The sequence below is a fragment of the Pelodiscus sinensis genome, chromosome 23, assembly GCF_049634645.1.
Source record: "Pelodiscus sinensis isolate JC-2024 chromosome 23, ASM4963464v1, whole genome shotgun sequence".
In the NCBI taxonomy this organism is placed as follows: Eukaryota; Metazoa; Chordata; order Testudines; family Trionychidae; genus Pelodiscus; species Pelodiscus sinensis.
In genome coordinates, this window is record NC_134733.1 from 9115618 (window position 1) to 9131239 (window position 15622).

The following is a 15622-nucleotide window of genomic DNA, read 5'->3' on the forward strand; positions in this document are numbered from 1 at the left end:
TTTTTTAAAAAGGTCTGGGTTAAAAAAGCATTGTGGGGTTAACATTTCTTAATGAAAATCTGGTCACAAGTGAAAGAAAATCAGACTGACTTGAGTTCTTTTTATCTTTTGTGGCTGATTTTCAGTATGAGCAGGGGCAAGTCATATAAACTGCACCTGGTTTTCAATGACTAAATGAGATTAATCTTTGTCTGTTTTTCCTATTTATAAAGTGAGGGTAGAAGCCTTTTAATTTAAGAGTTTTCATATGCACACAGATTATTAATATTGCTTATGTAATTAAAATTTACCCTATTTAGTTTAAACATAGAAATGTTGCCAAAAATACTATAAAATCTAGAGGAAAAATAGTCTGCAAATATAGTTTTTATCTGGATGACTTTTATTTGTTAATTTTATTCCATCCCTGGTGTGTAGTTTTTTCTTAGTAAGAAATACCTTTTAATCATAAACTTTGCAAGTAGAATTCAGAACAAGGCTAAGGTATTTGGTCTGTAAATTAAGCCAGTGTTCTATTTCAGAGCTGCTGCAGTGCTTTCTTCCCTAAGAATGTCCTCAAAATAAACATAACTTCTTGTTGACTATGACTGAATGTTTCTAAGCATTTTTTTTTGAAATTCTAATCAAGGTTATGAGATGCAGCAAGTCTTGTTTTACTTAAAACTGTTTATTTACCAGTCAGTTTTGGATCTAGCGAAGGGACCTAGTAATTTCGTAGAATTGAGTCTTGTGGCAGGTTTTGGTTTCAAGCAACTGGTACTCAGCACTATTGGCTTTAAATTAGGTGGCTGTTCTGTGCATTGTGGTGTTTTTGTTTTTTATAAACAAATGTAAAGGTTGTTGTATTGATGAGTGTGATTCCTGGAGAATGCAGGAATATTTTACCTGTCAGGATCTATGTATTGTATCTTTGTATTGCAGGTGGAACTCGGGGAGTGGGGGGGTGGAGGGGATGTATCTTTTATAAACATACTCCAAACTGTTTATAAAAAGCCTGAAGACTATTTTTAGGTTTGCACGCCAAGTTCAGAATCTACTGGTTTTGTTTTGGTTTTGGTAAAGAACAATGAAGCAGGTATTCTTGTAGCCAACCTCCTTAGGAGCCAGGGCCTCTTACCTTAACATGCTGATAGAGAGGAGTTTGGTATGAGTCCTACTCCTTTGGTTCCTGGGGAGTGACTATAAAAAGGCATCTTTCCCTAAGAGGACCAAATAATAGGGGCTGTAATTTCCTTACTGCAAGTATCCAACTGATACCACCATCTGTTGGCTTTTGGTGTGTTTTGTTTAAAGGGGACTTGACAATTTGTTGAGGAACTGAAGTTGAAGGAGAGAATGGTCAGAAAGAAATCAGAATAATTGGGGACTTATGGCTATTATGTAGCCTTTTAAATTACAATTAAACTAGAAATCTAAGAGCTAAAGCCAAACACAAACTTGGATCAAATGGGCAATGGCAAGGAATTAATAAGCATTCGTTAAAATAAAATATAACAGATAAATACATGAAAATATAAATCAACATGATCTTGACTACTTTTCTGTCCATTGCCTCAATTTCCCCTCTCATCCGCTATCTTGACTTTTTAGATTGATCATTTGCCTACCAGGAGGTTACAAAGTGTCATGCTTGAAAAGAGCCTAGTATTTTGCAGGTGGTACAACAAAACAGAACAACAGTAAAAAAATTTGGTGCTGATGTATTCTCCACCGGGGGAGGGGGGGAGAGGGAAAAAATAGGCTTAAGTATAGTATTTCTGTAGGAGGGATAAGAGTACAATTCCCTGAGGGAATGAGTTTAAACAGTATTATAAAATAGCATTTCAGTAGAGGATCCAGAAATTGCAGTGAAAATGCCTTTTAGTTTAATTCACCCGGTAGTTCATTCAATATTTGTATTTACCTCTTCCTTGAAATGGTTAGGGGGAACAGTTTATTTTTTATCCAGATAATTTTACAGGTTTCTGGGTCCCCCCCCCAATACTTCTTGTCAGTTTTCATTGTATAAAATAAATAAAAATAAAGCAACTTTGCACCCCGACCATCCCTCCAAAAGAATCCTATTTGTAACTCTAATTTCTAGACATGTATTTAGTCTTGGAGAACTTGGCTTTGTGGTGTTTGGCTCCGGAAGCATGCAATAACATGAAACATACCTTATTTAAAGATTATGCGCACTCAGAAGAAAAAGGGCCTGTTTGCTCAAACTACTTAATTTGAGACTTTCTCTTTGATGTTTAACCACATACGGGTGCCTTAGTCTGCCTTCTCTGTGCAGGGGATGCAATGCTCCTACTGAGGAAAAAGTGGTGGTATTGTATACACTGTACAGTAATGTTTTCTACTTTTTTCCTTTTTTAAATTTAGCAACAGTGAATGAGTTGTTGGCACAACTGCCCATACCACTGCTCTTCCCATTAGTTTGCATTGTGGGAGTGGGAAGAAGAGAATATTATACCTAATGTGCAACTGATAGTAATAAATGTAAAACAGAATCTGAGAATACTGCAAATTTTGAGTCAGTTACAGCATCAGAAGTTTGTTTATTTTTCATCATTTTATTGAAAATGCAAACCTAGCCAATATGACTCATTTTAAAAGAATAAACAAATAAGAAAAACTACAAAGTTGAAAAATAAGGGTTTTTTTTTTAAACAAAACAATTATCATATAGAGTATTAGGGGAAAATAACTCTCTAAACCTAGGTACAAATTAAGCAATTTTTAAAAAAACAGTTGGAGTGGGTTTTCTCAACTGAGGCAGTGTAGGCTTCCATTTGGAGTTTCTTAATTATTGCATGGTTCAGAAATCCCCTGAATTGTAAAAACAACTGCTTGTTGTTGAAGGAACTCCACAACTCAGTCATATTATCGTGATTTATTTTTTTACATGTGTGTAGCTTTCTCATCCTGTAAGACATTGTTCTTACAGGAGAACAGTCTCTGCCTTGAGGAGCTTGCAGTTCAGGTTGGTTACTTCAGTGGTATGTGAAATTGTCACTTTGGAGAAAGAGGGCAAAAAGTTTTATACTTGGCATTCATGATTGGTGGGTCCTTTGTCTGGGAAGCAGAATACCTTCATGCGCATTATGGGATTTTACCCTTTGGGGTGAGAGATGTGAGTGGTAGTTTTAGCAGATTTTACATTATTTGCTTATTGCTGTAAATATTGTGATCTTAAAATAAATATTCACCTCTTTAAACACACAGTTGGCAAAGGGATAACTGTTTCAAGCTTTGTGAGTGGCCTGGGTAAAAGATAAAGGGAGCAGTTAGACATGATGCAGAGAAGAGTGTAGGAGAGTAGTGTAGGATGAAATGAAAGAAGAGATGGGACCAGACATAGAATTAAAGAGGCTTGAACATAGGGACAAATGGTTAAGTCTGGTGTAGGAGGAGAGGAGATGCTGGTTGTCCTTGCAGTTTCCAAATAGTGGGTCAAATTCTGATCTCACTTACATCAGAGCAAATTTAGAATAACTCAATGAATTTATTTATGCTGCTGTAACTGAGAGCAAAATTTGGCCTAACCATACTTAATCTTCTTTTGCATTTGAGTCCGCTATTTTAAAAAGAAAATGATTGCTTGGGCATGAGTGTTTCACATTCTTTCTCACACAAGTTCTTTTTGGTATATCTTTCTGTGACCTTTGTTCCCCCTTAGTCTAAATGGATGGGAGTATAAAGTTTAAATGATGCTTCTGAGAATGTTTAAACTGTGAACTGAAAAGAGAAACTCAGAACTGAATTGAGCCTGAATTGAAATTTGGGCTGAACTATATAATGGGGACTTTGGAAGCATTCAACATTTAAACCTAGGCTTAACCCAATTCTAAGTTTCTCTTTACAGTTCACCTTTCACATAGCTTTTAAAAATTAAGGGACTTCACACCTTCTTCCTAGATCTAGTGGCGAGAACATTTCACAGTTATATGGCCATAATGGAAAATACTGATGGATCGTATTAGTTTCTACTGTCAACACAGTGGAAACAGTAATAATCAGGCCTTTTTTGCACAATAGTGATCATTTGACAATAAATGTTTCTGTTGCACAGTAATTTTATGGCATTTTAACAGTGCGCTGATAATTTATCCAAGTGAGTTGGGAAGTGATTGTGTAATTGGTTGACTTTGATCTCTCAGCATTGTTTTATGGCAATGGGATGCTCCTCTTGCAAGTGCACTGGGTTTAAAATCTCAGGCTGCATTAGATAGGGTTGAATTGCCGTAACCTAGTGTGAAAATAGTGATTTCTTCGGTCTTTAACAGTTAATTCATTTTATCAATGTTGCTTGGAAAAGTGAAGAGATGATAACTTTTACTCAGAGCAGTTGTAATTGCAGCTGCTAAAGAATGTGAAAATTGTTAATTTAAAAATGAGTGGCTGGAGAAGGAAAAAGAACAATTATAAATGTGTTCAGATTGTCTATTGTGCTGTTAATATCTTGCCATGTAATGGAGATAATCCATGTATGTGTTAGTAGACTTTTTTTGCCATCTGGTGAACCGAGGCAAATACATAATATAACAAAAGGTCTGTACATTTCACAGTTAATGTCTAGGCATGCTGTTTTGCAGTATTTAATTCTTTCTTGTGTTTTTATTTGGAAGAAGGCTAAGATATTCAATTCTTAAGCCATGCTGCCTTGTGTTTCTCTTGTGTTAGTTTTCATGTAGAAGCAGCTTCCTTTCTTCTGCAACAAGACAGAACTTTGTAGCACACGGCTGCATCTCTATCACTTTTCTTCTGCAAGACATTGCATTTATTGCTTAATGCTAGTCAAAGTACATGGAATGCTACATTTAAGGAATTACATGTTAAAGGACAAGTTATAGAATGTCACTTCTGGTTTGAGCAATTTATTACGTTGGATCAGGTTACAGCTTCCTTAAATATTTTCCATATTTATCAGTTTGCCAGCAACATTTGATCAGTTGGTTTTGGTGAAAGACTGAAATCTACTGAGCAGGTGCTGTCGGTTTATCTTATAATAAATATAACTAAAGATATTTTTTAAGTTCATAGTTTAATCAGTAATGATATTTAACAAAGTTTAATCTTTGAATTCATCTTTGAATCACTCTTGTATCTGGCCTATATGAGCCTCACCTTTCATAATTACAATGTATTTGAACTTTTCTTGATTTGATTGGACTGCTGCTGTTATCCTACCTGCTGATCAACATCATCAAAAGGGTAATATGAAATTTTTAAAAACTTGAAAGTGACTCTTAAACCCATTGTGGAAGTTACAATTTCATTTTTATTAATAAAAGATAATGTATAAGGAGTGGGGGGAAGGGGCAGGTTTGGTTCCTTTGCAAGTAATTTAAGTCACCTGGAAAATTAACTAGATGGCCACTGATTGTTCAGTACACTGTCTGGGTGCTGAACATTATTGCTTAATAGGAGCTGTTGATTGTAAAGGAATCTGGAGCTCCTTCCAAATTCTGATCTGTTTGTTAATTATTATGTATTCTAGCATCTAGAAATAGTATTATCAGAAATGAATGTTTGTGAACATGAATTAGCGGGCATAGAATGAGTACAATAATTTATATGGACACTTGAGACTTTGTTCATTTCCAGTAGTATAGACGGTGTCTGAATATTATATTCTAGCCTGGGTTATTGACTAAGCTTACCTGGTGGATATAACTGTATGTTACTGTTGAACCCAACAGAAGAAACCACTCCATGCTAAGGATGTTGTGATTTCCTTTTATATTTTAAAATTTGTATTAACTTTTGGACTAAAATTCACAAATAATTCATCCTAGATGTGGTATAAAAGTAATTTTATCTGGTTGCGTAGTTATGTCCTGATCCTGTGAACATATCCATATATTGAACAAGGCTTTGTCTACTCTAACACTTTTGCTGGTAGAAACAAAACACTTGCTCAACTGACATAAGTTTCACTGACAACAATGTCAGTATGGATTGTGCCATGTCAACATAACTCTCCCACCAACCTAACTGCTGCTCCCTTGGGGTGGCTTAGTTATGCCTGTATGAGAGCTCTCTCCTGCCAGCGTAGAGTGGTACATGGGAGACCTTACATCAGCTGCAGTGGTAAAGCTGTGCTGCTCCAAAGTAGGGATATAAAATATTGTGTAATTGGTTAACTGGCTAAATGTGAAGTTTAGTTCACATTTAACTGGTTAACTCATTTAAGGCAGGAGGGGAGGCTGCTCTTCTCCATCCCCCCACCACAGCAGCCACTGTTTGTGGCTGACCCTGTGGGGCTGTAGCAGCCCCCTACCAACAACAGGAAGGGAGTTGTTCCAGTCACCACTGATGAACCAGAAAGCATCACCAGTTAACCTTTCACACCCCCTACTTTAGACAACATCTACTCTGAGTTTTCTCTGCAAAATATATGCTAATGAGGAACTCATTTGCATGAATCGTAATCTCATTTGAATATTTTCTGCTGATCCGTTTTTGCGCAAAAACAAGCAGTGTGGCCGTTTTCTTTTTGCGCAAAAGCCCCTTTTCTCACAAGATCGGTAAACCTTTTTTGGGGCATAAGGATATTGCGGGAAAAGGAGCTTTTGCACAAAAAGAAAACATCCACACTGCTTGTTTTTGCACAATAACCCTAACAAAAAACCAGATAGGTAGAAAATATGCAAATGAGATCATGACTCATGCAAATGAGTACCTCATTAGCATATTTTTGCAGAGAGAACTCGTAGTGTAGACGTAGCCCTAGAGTCTATATGGCATAGACATAGCCTAACTTACATATAAGTAATCCCTTTCAATTGAGTGAGACTTAGTAAATTCATACATGTACAAGTGTTTGCAGAATCAGGATAGGGTTGTGAAGGACTAGTCGCCCTAGGGCTGTTCCTATACTTCAAAGGCAGAGACGCCCTATCGACTAATTGAATAATCAATGCAAAATTCATCGACAATTCAACTAGTCGATATTTAACATCCTTAAATCAGGATCTTAGTCTTTCATTTTTTTAGGTTTTTCTAATTTTAAAATCTTTTTTGGCTCCCTGGTGGAAGTTGAACTTCTATAGTCTTGCTGTTAAAAACAAACAAACAAAAAAACCCACCCAACTTGTTTGTGTCGGGATACTGTTCTTTCTGTAGGTGTAAAGGATCCCAGTGAATGTATAGGATATTATAGTTTAATAGTCTTATTTTTTTAATATAATAATTGTAGTATAAGTTAATTACATACTCTTGTTCCCTAATCAAAGTATTACCAAATACACAAAACTGAAAAAGAATTGAAGAGAAATTCTTAAATCTCATGTAACAAAAGTAGTTAAAAAATTTAACCACCAAGTTTCAGTAGGTAACTATAAAATCAAAATCTTTTCATACTTATGCTTTAAAATTAATTTTATTTTATTTTCTAGTTTTCTGCCTGGAAGGTACCTAGTACTTTACATAAGAACATAACATAAGAATGGCTGTACTGGGTCAGACCAAAGGTGCATCTAGCCCAGTAGCCTGTCTGCCGACAGTGGCCAACACCAGGTGCCCCAGAGAGGGTGGACCGAGGACAATGATCAACCGATTTGTCTCCTGCCATCCTTCTCCAGCATCTGACAAACAGAGGCCAGGGACACCATTTATATCCCCTGGCTAATAGCCTTTTATGGACCTAGTCTCCATGAAATTATCTAGCTTCTCTTTAAACTCTGTTATAGTCCTAGCCTTCACAGCCTCCTCTGGCAAGGAGTTCCACAGGCTGACTACACGCTGTGTGAAGAAGAACTTTCTTTTATTAGTTTTTAACCTGCTACCCATTAATTTCATTTGGTGTCCTCTAGTTCTTCTATTTTGGGAACTAATAAATAACTTTTCTTTATCGGCCCTCTCCACACCACTCATGATTTTATAGACCTCTATCATATCCCCCCTCAGTCTCCTCTTTTCTAAACTGAAAAGTCGCAGTCGTTTTAACCTGTCTTCATATGGGACCCATTCCAAACCTCTAATCATTTTAGTTGCCCTTTTTTGAACCCATTCCAAGGCCAAAATATCTTTTTTGAGGTGAGGAGACCACATCTGTAAACAGTATTCAAGATGTGGGCGTACCATAGTTTTTTACAGGGGCAGTAAGATATTCTGGGTCTTATTTTCTATCCCTTTCTTAATTCCTAGCATCCTATTTGCCTTTTTGACCGCTGCTGCACACTGTGTGGTCCTCCGCTGCACACTTTTACTTTGCTTCGGTAGCAGTTTCTAAAGAAGCAAGTTGCGACTCTACGTGTTTGTTCATTTTTTTTAAAAAAAAGTATGGTATATTGAAGTTCACTGTCTTACCCTCATATTGTTAGAGAGATTGCCACGTAGTGTAGACAATAGGAATGTTAAAATGCATTTAATTATGTAATCGTATAACCACTGATACAGAGGCAGTGGCATGGGGAAGAGGAGCCAGGGCGCGTGGGGAACCTGGGAGCAGGCATTTCCCACCTGCTCCTACCCGTGCTGCTGCCTCTGATAGGGGCAGCAGCATGGGCGAGGGAAGGGGGAAGGGAACAGGGAGTATGTCTACACTACACCCCTAGTTCGAACTAGCAGGGTAATGTAGGCATACCGCAATTGCAAATGAAGCCCGGGATTTGAATTTCCCGGGCTTCATTTGCATAAGCGGGGCGCCGCCATTTTTAAATCCCCGCTCGTTCGAACCCCGTGTCGCGCGGCTACACGCGGCACGAACTAGGTAGTTCGAACTAGGCTTATTTTTTTAATATAATAATTGTAGTATAAGTTAATTACATACTCTTGTTCCCTAATCAAAGTATTACCAAATACACAAAACTGAAAAAGAATTGAAGAGAAATTCTTCCTAGTTCGAACTACCTAGTTCGTGCCGCGTGTAGCCGCGCGGCACGGGGTTCGAACGAGCGGGGATTTAAAAATGGCGGTGCCCCGCTTATGCAAATGAAGCCCGGGAAATTCAAATCCCGGGCTTCATTTGCAATTGCGGTATGCCTACATTACCCCGCTAGTTCGAACTAGGGGTGTAGTATAGACATACCCGGAGAGGGGAAAGAGGAGAGGGCATGTGTAAATGTGCATATTAACTGATGAGCCCAGGCTCATCTGTTAACCATATACGTGGTTACACTTTTATATCCCTAGTAGACAAATAGCTCTTTAAAAAGTTTAATAAAACATTTCTCTTAATATCTAGTTTTATAAACAATATCTTGAAAGTATCATTCTTTTATATATGGATTTAAATACTTGTTTATATTGAGAATACTATAAACATCACCACTTTAAGCTAGTATAGTAATAGAGAAGTAGCCGTGTTAGTCTAATCTTGCTAAAACAAAAGAAAAAACTATGTAGCACTTTAAAGACTAACAAGATGGTTTAATAGGTGATGAGCTTTTGTGGGCCAGACCCACTTCTATGATCTGAGGAAGTGGGTCTGGCCCACGAAAGCTCATCACCTATTAAACCATCTTGTTAGTCTTTAAAGTGCTACATAGTTTTTCCTTTTGTTTAAGCTAGTATATGAGAACCAAGGAGAAACTTCTAGCTTTTTTGTCCTGATAGAAAAGAGGTTCTCTAACTGTGGGTCGTGAAGGCAGTGTTCGACTTGCTGGTACCCTGGACCAAAGCCCTAGCCTCACTTCCTGGGGCCAAAGCCCAACATCTTCAGCTCACAGTGGCAGGTATCCAGTTTATAGGTCTCCCTCTTGGGGATGAAGTCCTTGGACTTAGGCTTTGGCCCTCCATTCTAGGATTGCAGGGCTCAGATTTTGACCCCCACTACCTGACCTGCGGTGGTAGAGCTCAGGTGGGCTCAAACTTTGATTTCCCCCTCCTGGGGTCCTGTAGTAATTTTTGTTGCCCGAAGGGGAGTGCGGGGAAATGAAGTTTGAGAATCCCTGAGGCCAGTTTGAGAATCCTCGAGGGATCAATGTTGAACTAAAGTATACAACTCCAGCTGCGTGAATGGTCGATGTACCATAGCTTGACTTACTGCGGCATCCCCACTGGGGTGGTCGATGGGAGGGTCTCATAGGAACATGACAATGGCCATAGTAGGTCAGACCAAAGGTCCATCTAGCCCAGTATCCTGTCTTCTCACAGTGGCCAATGCTAGATGCCCCAGATGGAGTGAACACAACAGGGAATCATCAAACAATCCGTCTCCCATCACCCATTCCCAGCCTCTGACAGAGGCTAGGGATACCACTCCTACCCATTCTGGCTAATAGCCATTGATGGTCCTAACCTCCATTAATCTATCTAGCTCTTTTTTGAACACTGTTAAAGTCCTGGTCTTTACAATATCTTCTGACAAGGAGTTCCACAGATTGACAGTACACTACATGAAGAAAAACTTCCTTTTGTTTGTTTTAAACCTACTACCTATTAATTTATTTGGTGACCCCTAGTTCTTATGTTCCTTTGCAAGGGAAGTTCCACCCCCCCCCCCATTCATTATATATTACTAGGGGGCTGTGTCCCAGCTCGCTATGCTCGCCAGCCTCTCTCTCCGCAGGTAGGCAGTAGTGACTCCGTGCCCACGCCCCCCCCCCCCCAGCTACCAGAGAGGGCCAGGCTGAGGTGTGGCAGCCCTGGCCTGCCCCCTTTCCCTCCCCCAGCTGCCAGGGGTATGAGGCCCGGCCAGCCCTGTCTCTCCCCTACTGGTTGTTGGGCAGTGCCGAGGCCATGCCAACCCCATGTCTCTCCCTCCATGTCCCCCAGCCACTGGGGAGGGCCCCGGCTCTCTTCTCTCCCCCCCCCCCCCCCCCCCCGCCCAGCTGTCAGGCAGGGCCGAGGCTGTGCAAGCCCCGGCTCTACCCGCTTCCCCCCCCCCCCATCCTGGCCACATTATCGCTGGCTCTCTGCCCCCTCGCTGCCAGGGTGGAAGAAGGGGAGTCGGGCTGAGACCTTGCCAGGTCCCGGGCTCTCTCCATCTGGCTGCTTGGGAGGCTCGAGGCCATAGTGCGGCAGCCCTGGGTCCCTCCTCCAAAGCACCGACTCCCGAGCACTGGGGAAAGGGGAGGGGGGAGGGAGGCGGGACCCAGATTGACGAGATGACATCACTCTGTCATCCTGCAAGAAACAATATTTTATATATAGAGAGCGATGTGATCCTCTGTTCTTAAGAAATCATTATGGGCACATACATGACAATACCTGCTATATTGTGATAAGACTTTTCGATTTTGGTCTAATTTAGAGAAGTGAGGAATTATCGGTAACCTACTCTGAGTGTTGTCTTAGAACACATTTTAATTGCAATTTTAACATTATTTAGCCCAACTGTTTGAAAACATGCATTGGTAGTATATTAGTAATTGTTATCTTATTTAAGAAACTGAAGCCAGGAAAATAAAGGAAAATCCATACTTCCATAAAATACACTAACCATGTAGACACCAGTTAATCTCCAAGAGAAATAATGTGGTACAGTATATTTAAGTTACTGCCTGGTGCTAAACAATTTTAGTGTTATGTTTATAATTCAGCTTTCAATAATGCTTTCTTGTACATAAATAGCAGCAAATACTAAAGGTGTAGTGTTTGCTTGGTAAATGTAGACACACATCATTAGATCCCCAAATTTAATTTAAAGCTGTGTAATATTTATGGAAACAAGCTTTTTCAAATCTGGCACTTTATCTATTTTTTTTAAATGCTAGTATGCAATAAAACAGGGGTCTCAAACTCACAGCCTGTGGGCCATCTGTGGTCTCAACAGTTCTACAATCTGGCCTGCACACGGCTGCTGGCACGAGAGTCCCTGGGTGTATTGTTTGTACCTTTCCTCCCCCCCAAGTCTAGCCCCTACTCCACCCTACCTCTTCCCACCCCTGCTCTTCCCTCCCATCATGTCCTTCCCCTTAAGGCCCCCTCCCCTGAGGGATATGGCCTCAGGTCACTGGGGGGGGGGGGGGCTGGCAGGAGATGGCACCAGGGGTCGGGGCCTCCAGCACTCACTGCAGTGATGGGAGCTGAGGGGAAGCAGAGCGATACAGCAGCCTCTGCTCCACCGCTGTCTCCCAGGCCACCCAGGTTGCTCCGCTTCACCACAGCAGCAGGAAGCACAGCGCCCCTGCCCCCGTCCCAACATGGGCTGGCCTGAGGGATGGTGGCGAAGCAGAGCAAAGGCAGCTCCGCTTTCTTGTGGCTCCACCCTCCCTCCCCAGCCTGCCCTGGGGCCTGCAGCTGAGTCTTGGGGGACCATTCTGTTTATAGGGTGTTTTGGGTGGTTGCTCCGGGGGTTCCCAAAGCATGGGGTTGAGGGTGGCTCTGCGCACACACACTTCCCCTGGTCCACAGGGATGTGCTGGCAGTAGTGCAGAGCTAGGAGCTGCAAGCCACTCTAGCCCCGCTGTGCTAATGGTTGTGGTGCCAAGGGCCCCCAGAGAAGGGGGTTAAATTGCCCTGTGGCAGTAGGCGGGGCTGAGGGAGTGCACGGACACACCTCACCTGGGTGCCTGCTGGTCCACTGGGAGGATATGACGACTGGCATGGGCCTTAAGGTAAATTGAGTTTGAGACCCCTGCAATAAAAGAATATCTATAAGCATGTTAGTGAAATGTAGGCTGAATTTCAAGTAAAAACCTCTCTGTTTTAGATGTGGTAAGTTGAGATTTAGCTGCACGGTTTCCATTATCAACAAGAATCATGCAGCAAAGTCCTTTCAAATGTCTTTAAACCTGTGGGGGCAAGCATTATGACTGTGTAGTTTAAAATAGATCACTGAATTAGACTAATTCTTCAGAAGTGTTTTGTATTGCAAAATCAACTGACTTCAGTTTTTTTAAAAACTGATAAATCAATACCAGTCAACCAAATACAGTGTGTATCGGTTTTAAAAGATGCTGAAGAAAGGTCAGTTTTTGGGTTTTAAAGTTAAATTTGAATAAGTTATAATGACAGTTTTATAGCCTGAAGTAGATTTGGTACAAAGTAATAAGCTTCTTTTTGGTAAGCCCCTTTTAAATAGAACTCTTCAGATCTTTGTGTAGTTTCAAACCACTGTAGGTAGGCGTGTATTACAATTGTCTGTTTTTCTTTTTAGGACTCATGTAATCAAAGGAGTTTCTTTGTTGTGTGTATCTTTTCAGAACACAACAGGAATTCAAAATGAATCAGGTGAGTTTAAATGTAAGACTTTCAAAGTACCTTGCCTAGATGTTAAACTAGTTAATTATTACCAAGAATAGTAATAGTGATCCACTAGAAAACCAAAATGTTAGTCCTGTTCTTTAAAACCTTTAATTTAATTATATCTCCTAGCCCTTTTCCATCCACAGCGTGGGCATATGTGAAGTTAATCTTACTTTATTGATTTTAATTGGGTTTCCTGTGTGAACTCATGTTAATAACCGTATTGGATCTGACCAAAGGTCCATTAGCCGAGTATCCAGTCTTTTGACATGGGTCAATGCCAGGTGCCCAAATATAATCAGATATAAGGTACTGGTGCCTCTTTTCAAGAGACCCACGTCACTTTGTACATTTCAAAGGTACTTTACTTGCTTATAAGAACATTTTGAAAATTGTAGACTTCTTTTTTCCAGTTTCAAAAGCACAATCAGCAGATCTAGTTTGAAGACTGAAACTGATTCATGAAGAAACCATCAAACTGTTTTAGATCCTTAATTTTTTGTATTATTTTTAAAAAAAGAGCATACATTGAAATAGAAGCATTTCTCCTTGACTAGATATACAGATGTATTGACATGAGGCTTTTGTGTGTCCTAATGATTTTATTTATTCTGAACTTACACATGATCAGTAAGACTATTGTATTTGTTTGCCTGGTGCACACACTTAGGTTATTTAAGGACACTTATGACCATTCCCTTTTATTCTTGCAAAATTTTCTCTTTGGGTGGAGCTGCTAAAGCTTCTGACTCTGAGTGAAAGAATAGGCTATCATAGTTAAGGAGTGTCATCAGTTTTTTAGTTTACTGAGAAAAATGATCATGGACAGATATTTCTTGTTCCCCTGTCCAGAAACAGCCTTGGTTGCACAATGACATAAAATACTTAGTTCTGTATCTCCTTTTTCTTTGATGCTCACAGTTTCTAATGGCTGATTTTATCACCCTCATGTTCCAAACATGTCATTGAGGAATAATATAATTAATTTACCTCTATCAACATAGAACAGAGAAGCTGTTTCACTGAAGAACATCAGGCCACTACCATTACAATGGACTAATTATTACTAATTAGTGTGGAATTGGCCCATGGGGCTAGTCTGGGATTGGCTGCCTTCTGCTACTCTCCTTCTGTTATGTTGTGTGGAAACAACAACAAAAAATAGATTTATAATAAACAGTAAAATAAAAATATTTCTACCAATGGAGCTGTCCAAGCTGTAAAATAATATGGTAGTTATTGTTTTTGCATTAACACTTCTGCTAATGTCCTTTTTCAGTCAGGTATGGGATGTTCTACATCACGGTTTCAGGTATAATTGCAAATAGGGATGTTAAAAAGCAGTTTATTAGGTAACTATGTAACTGTTAAAAATCTTAGTGGTTACATGGTTACACACTGCGAGCTCTGCAGTATAAAGCTTATATTTCAGAGCCCGCAGTGCAGCCAGCTCCTTGGGAGCAGGACTGGCAGCCTGCCTCCCTGATCGCCAGGAGCCAGCACTCAGCAGTATGAGAGAAGATTAGCTTATTGCTCTTTAGTTGTTTTAATAGTATCTCTCGTTTAGTTCTTGTTCTGGTACATTTTGGGAATTGCTAAGATTTTGTAGCCTCTACGTTCTAGTTTTTGGTAGTTGCAGGTGGTGGTTCTGCTTCTTTCTCACATTTTTCCACCATGATCCATTTTAAGAGTTAAATAGGTTTTCCACAGTATATGAAAAAAAACCCAATCATTATTATGTCAGCCTGCTGCTATTATTTATGCAGTGATGTGTGTGTTTGGGGGCTTATCAGTGAAATAGAGATCCCTGACTCTAGTTTTTCTATAGCTTGAAATCTTTTTTGGCATCTCCCAGTTTCAGATTTCATCTTCAAAGTGTACAGAGCATATATATATATACATATTATGATTTAGTTGCCAGTCAGATTAAGTATGTATTTAGTATCAACCCTGTGTTTTGTTTTTTTGTTTGTTGTTTTTACAGTGCCTTTGATTTCATTCTCTATTGACACATTGTAGTGCCAAATCTACAAGAGCTATCTTTGATTTCTGATACCAAATGTCTTTCAGGTGTCCAGCTCTCATGACTTTCATTGTTTCTATCTTAAATGACCCTTAGACTAAGTGAGGTTTTCCTCGCTTGTTTTATGCAGAGGGACATCGAGATGCTTCCTGAAGGTACCCAGGGTTGTGTGAGGTACCCTTGCTATTACCCGTCCTTAGCTTGAAGAAGCTTTGCCCATGCCTGCCACGAGTCAGCTCCCTGACTCCACCAATCACGGGCAACATAAGCACTCCCCAGAGCTTGCAGGTCCAGCTGTCTACTCTCTGTTAGTGATTGGCACACACCTCAACCTGGAGAGTTCAGTCCCTGTCCATTGGACACTCACAGTATTCCAAAGAAACTGTACAACTAAGCTTGCCAGTTCAATCTCAGATTACCACTCCATTTAACATTTGCATTTACATATGTTTCTAGATTGTTTAATAAACATATACC

General features: G+C 40.0%; 1 protein-coding gene across 2 annotated transcripts in view; it reads left to right on the forward strand.

The window, feature by feature from the left end:
* Nucleotides 1-15622, forward strand: part of PRDM2 (PR/SET domain 2) — a 117922-nt gene that overhangs the window by 13743 nt on the left and 88557 nt on the right. For both annotated transcript variants that reach the window (XM_075906443.1, XM_075906442.1), the window contains one exon: nt 13034-13107. In XM_075906443.1, coding sequence (XP_075762558.1) covers nt 13099-13107 — 9 coding nt within the window. In that variant the 5' untranslated portion in view covers nt 13034-13098. The remainder of the gene's footprint in view (nt 1-13033; nt 13108-15622) is intronic.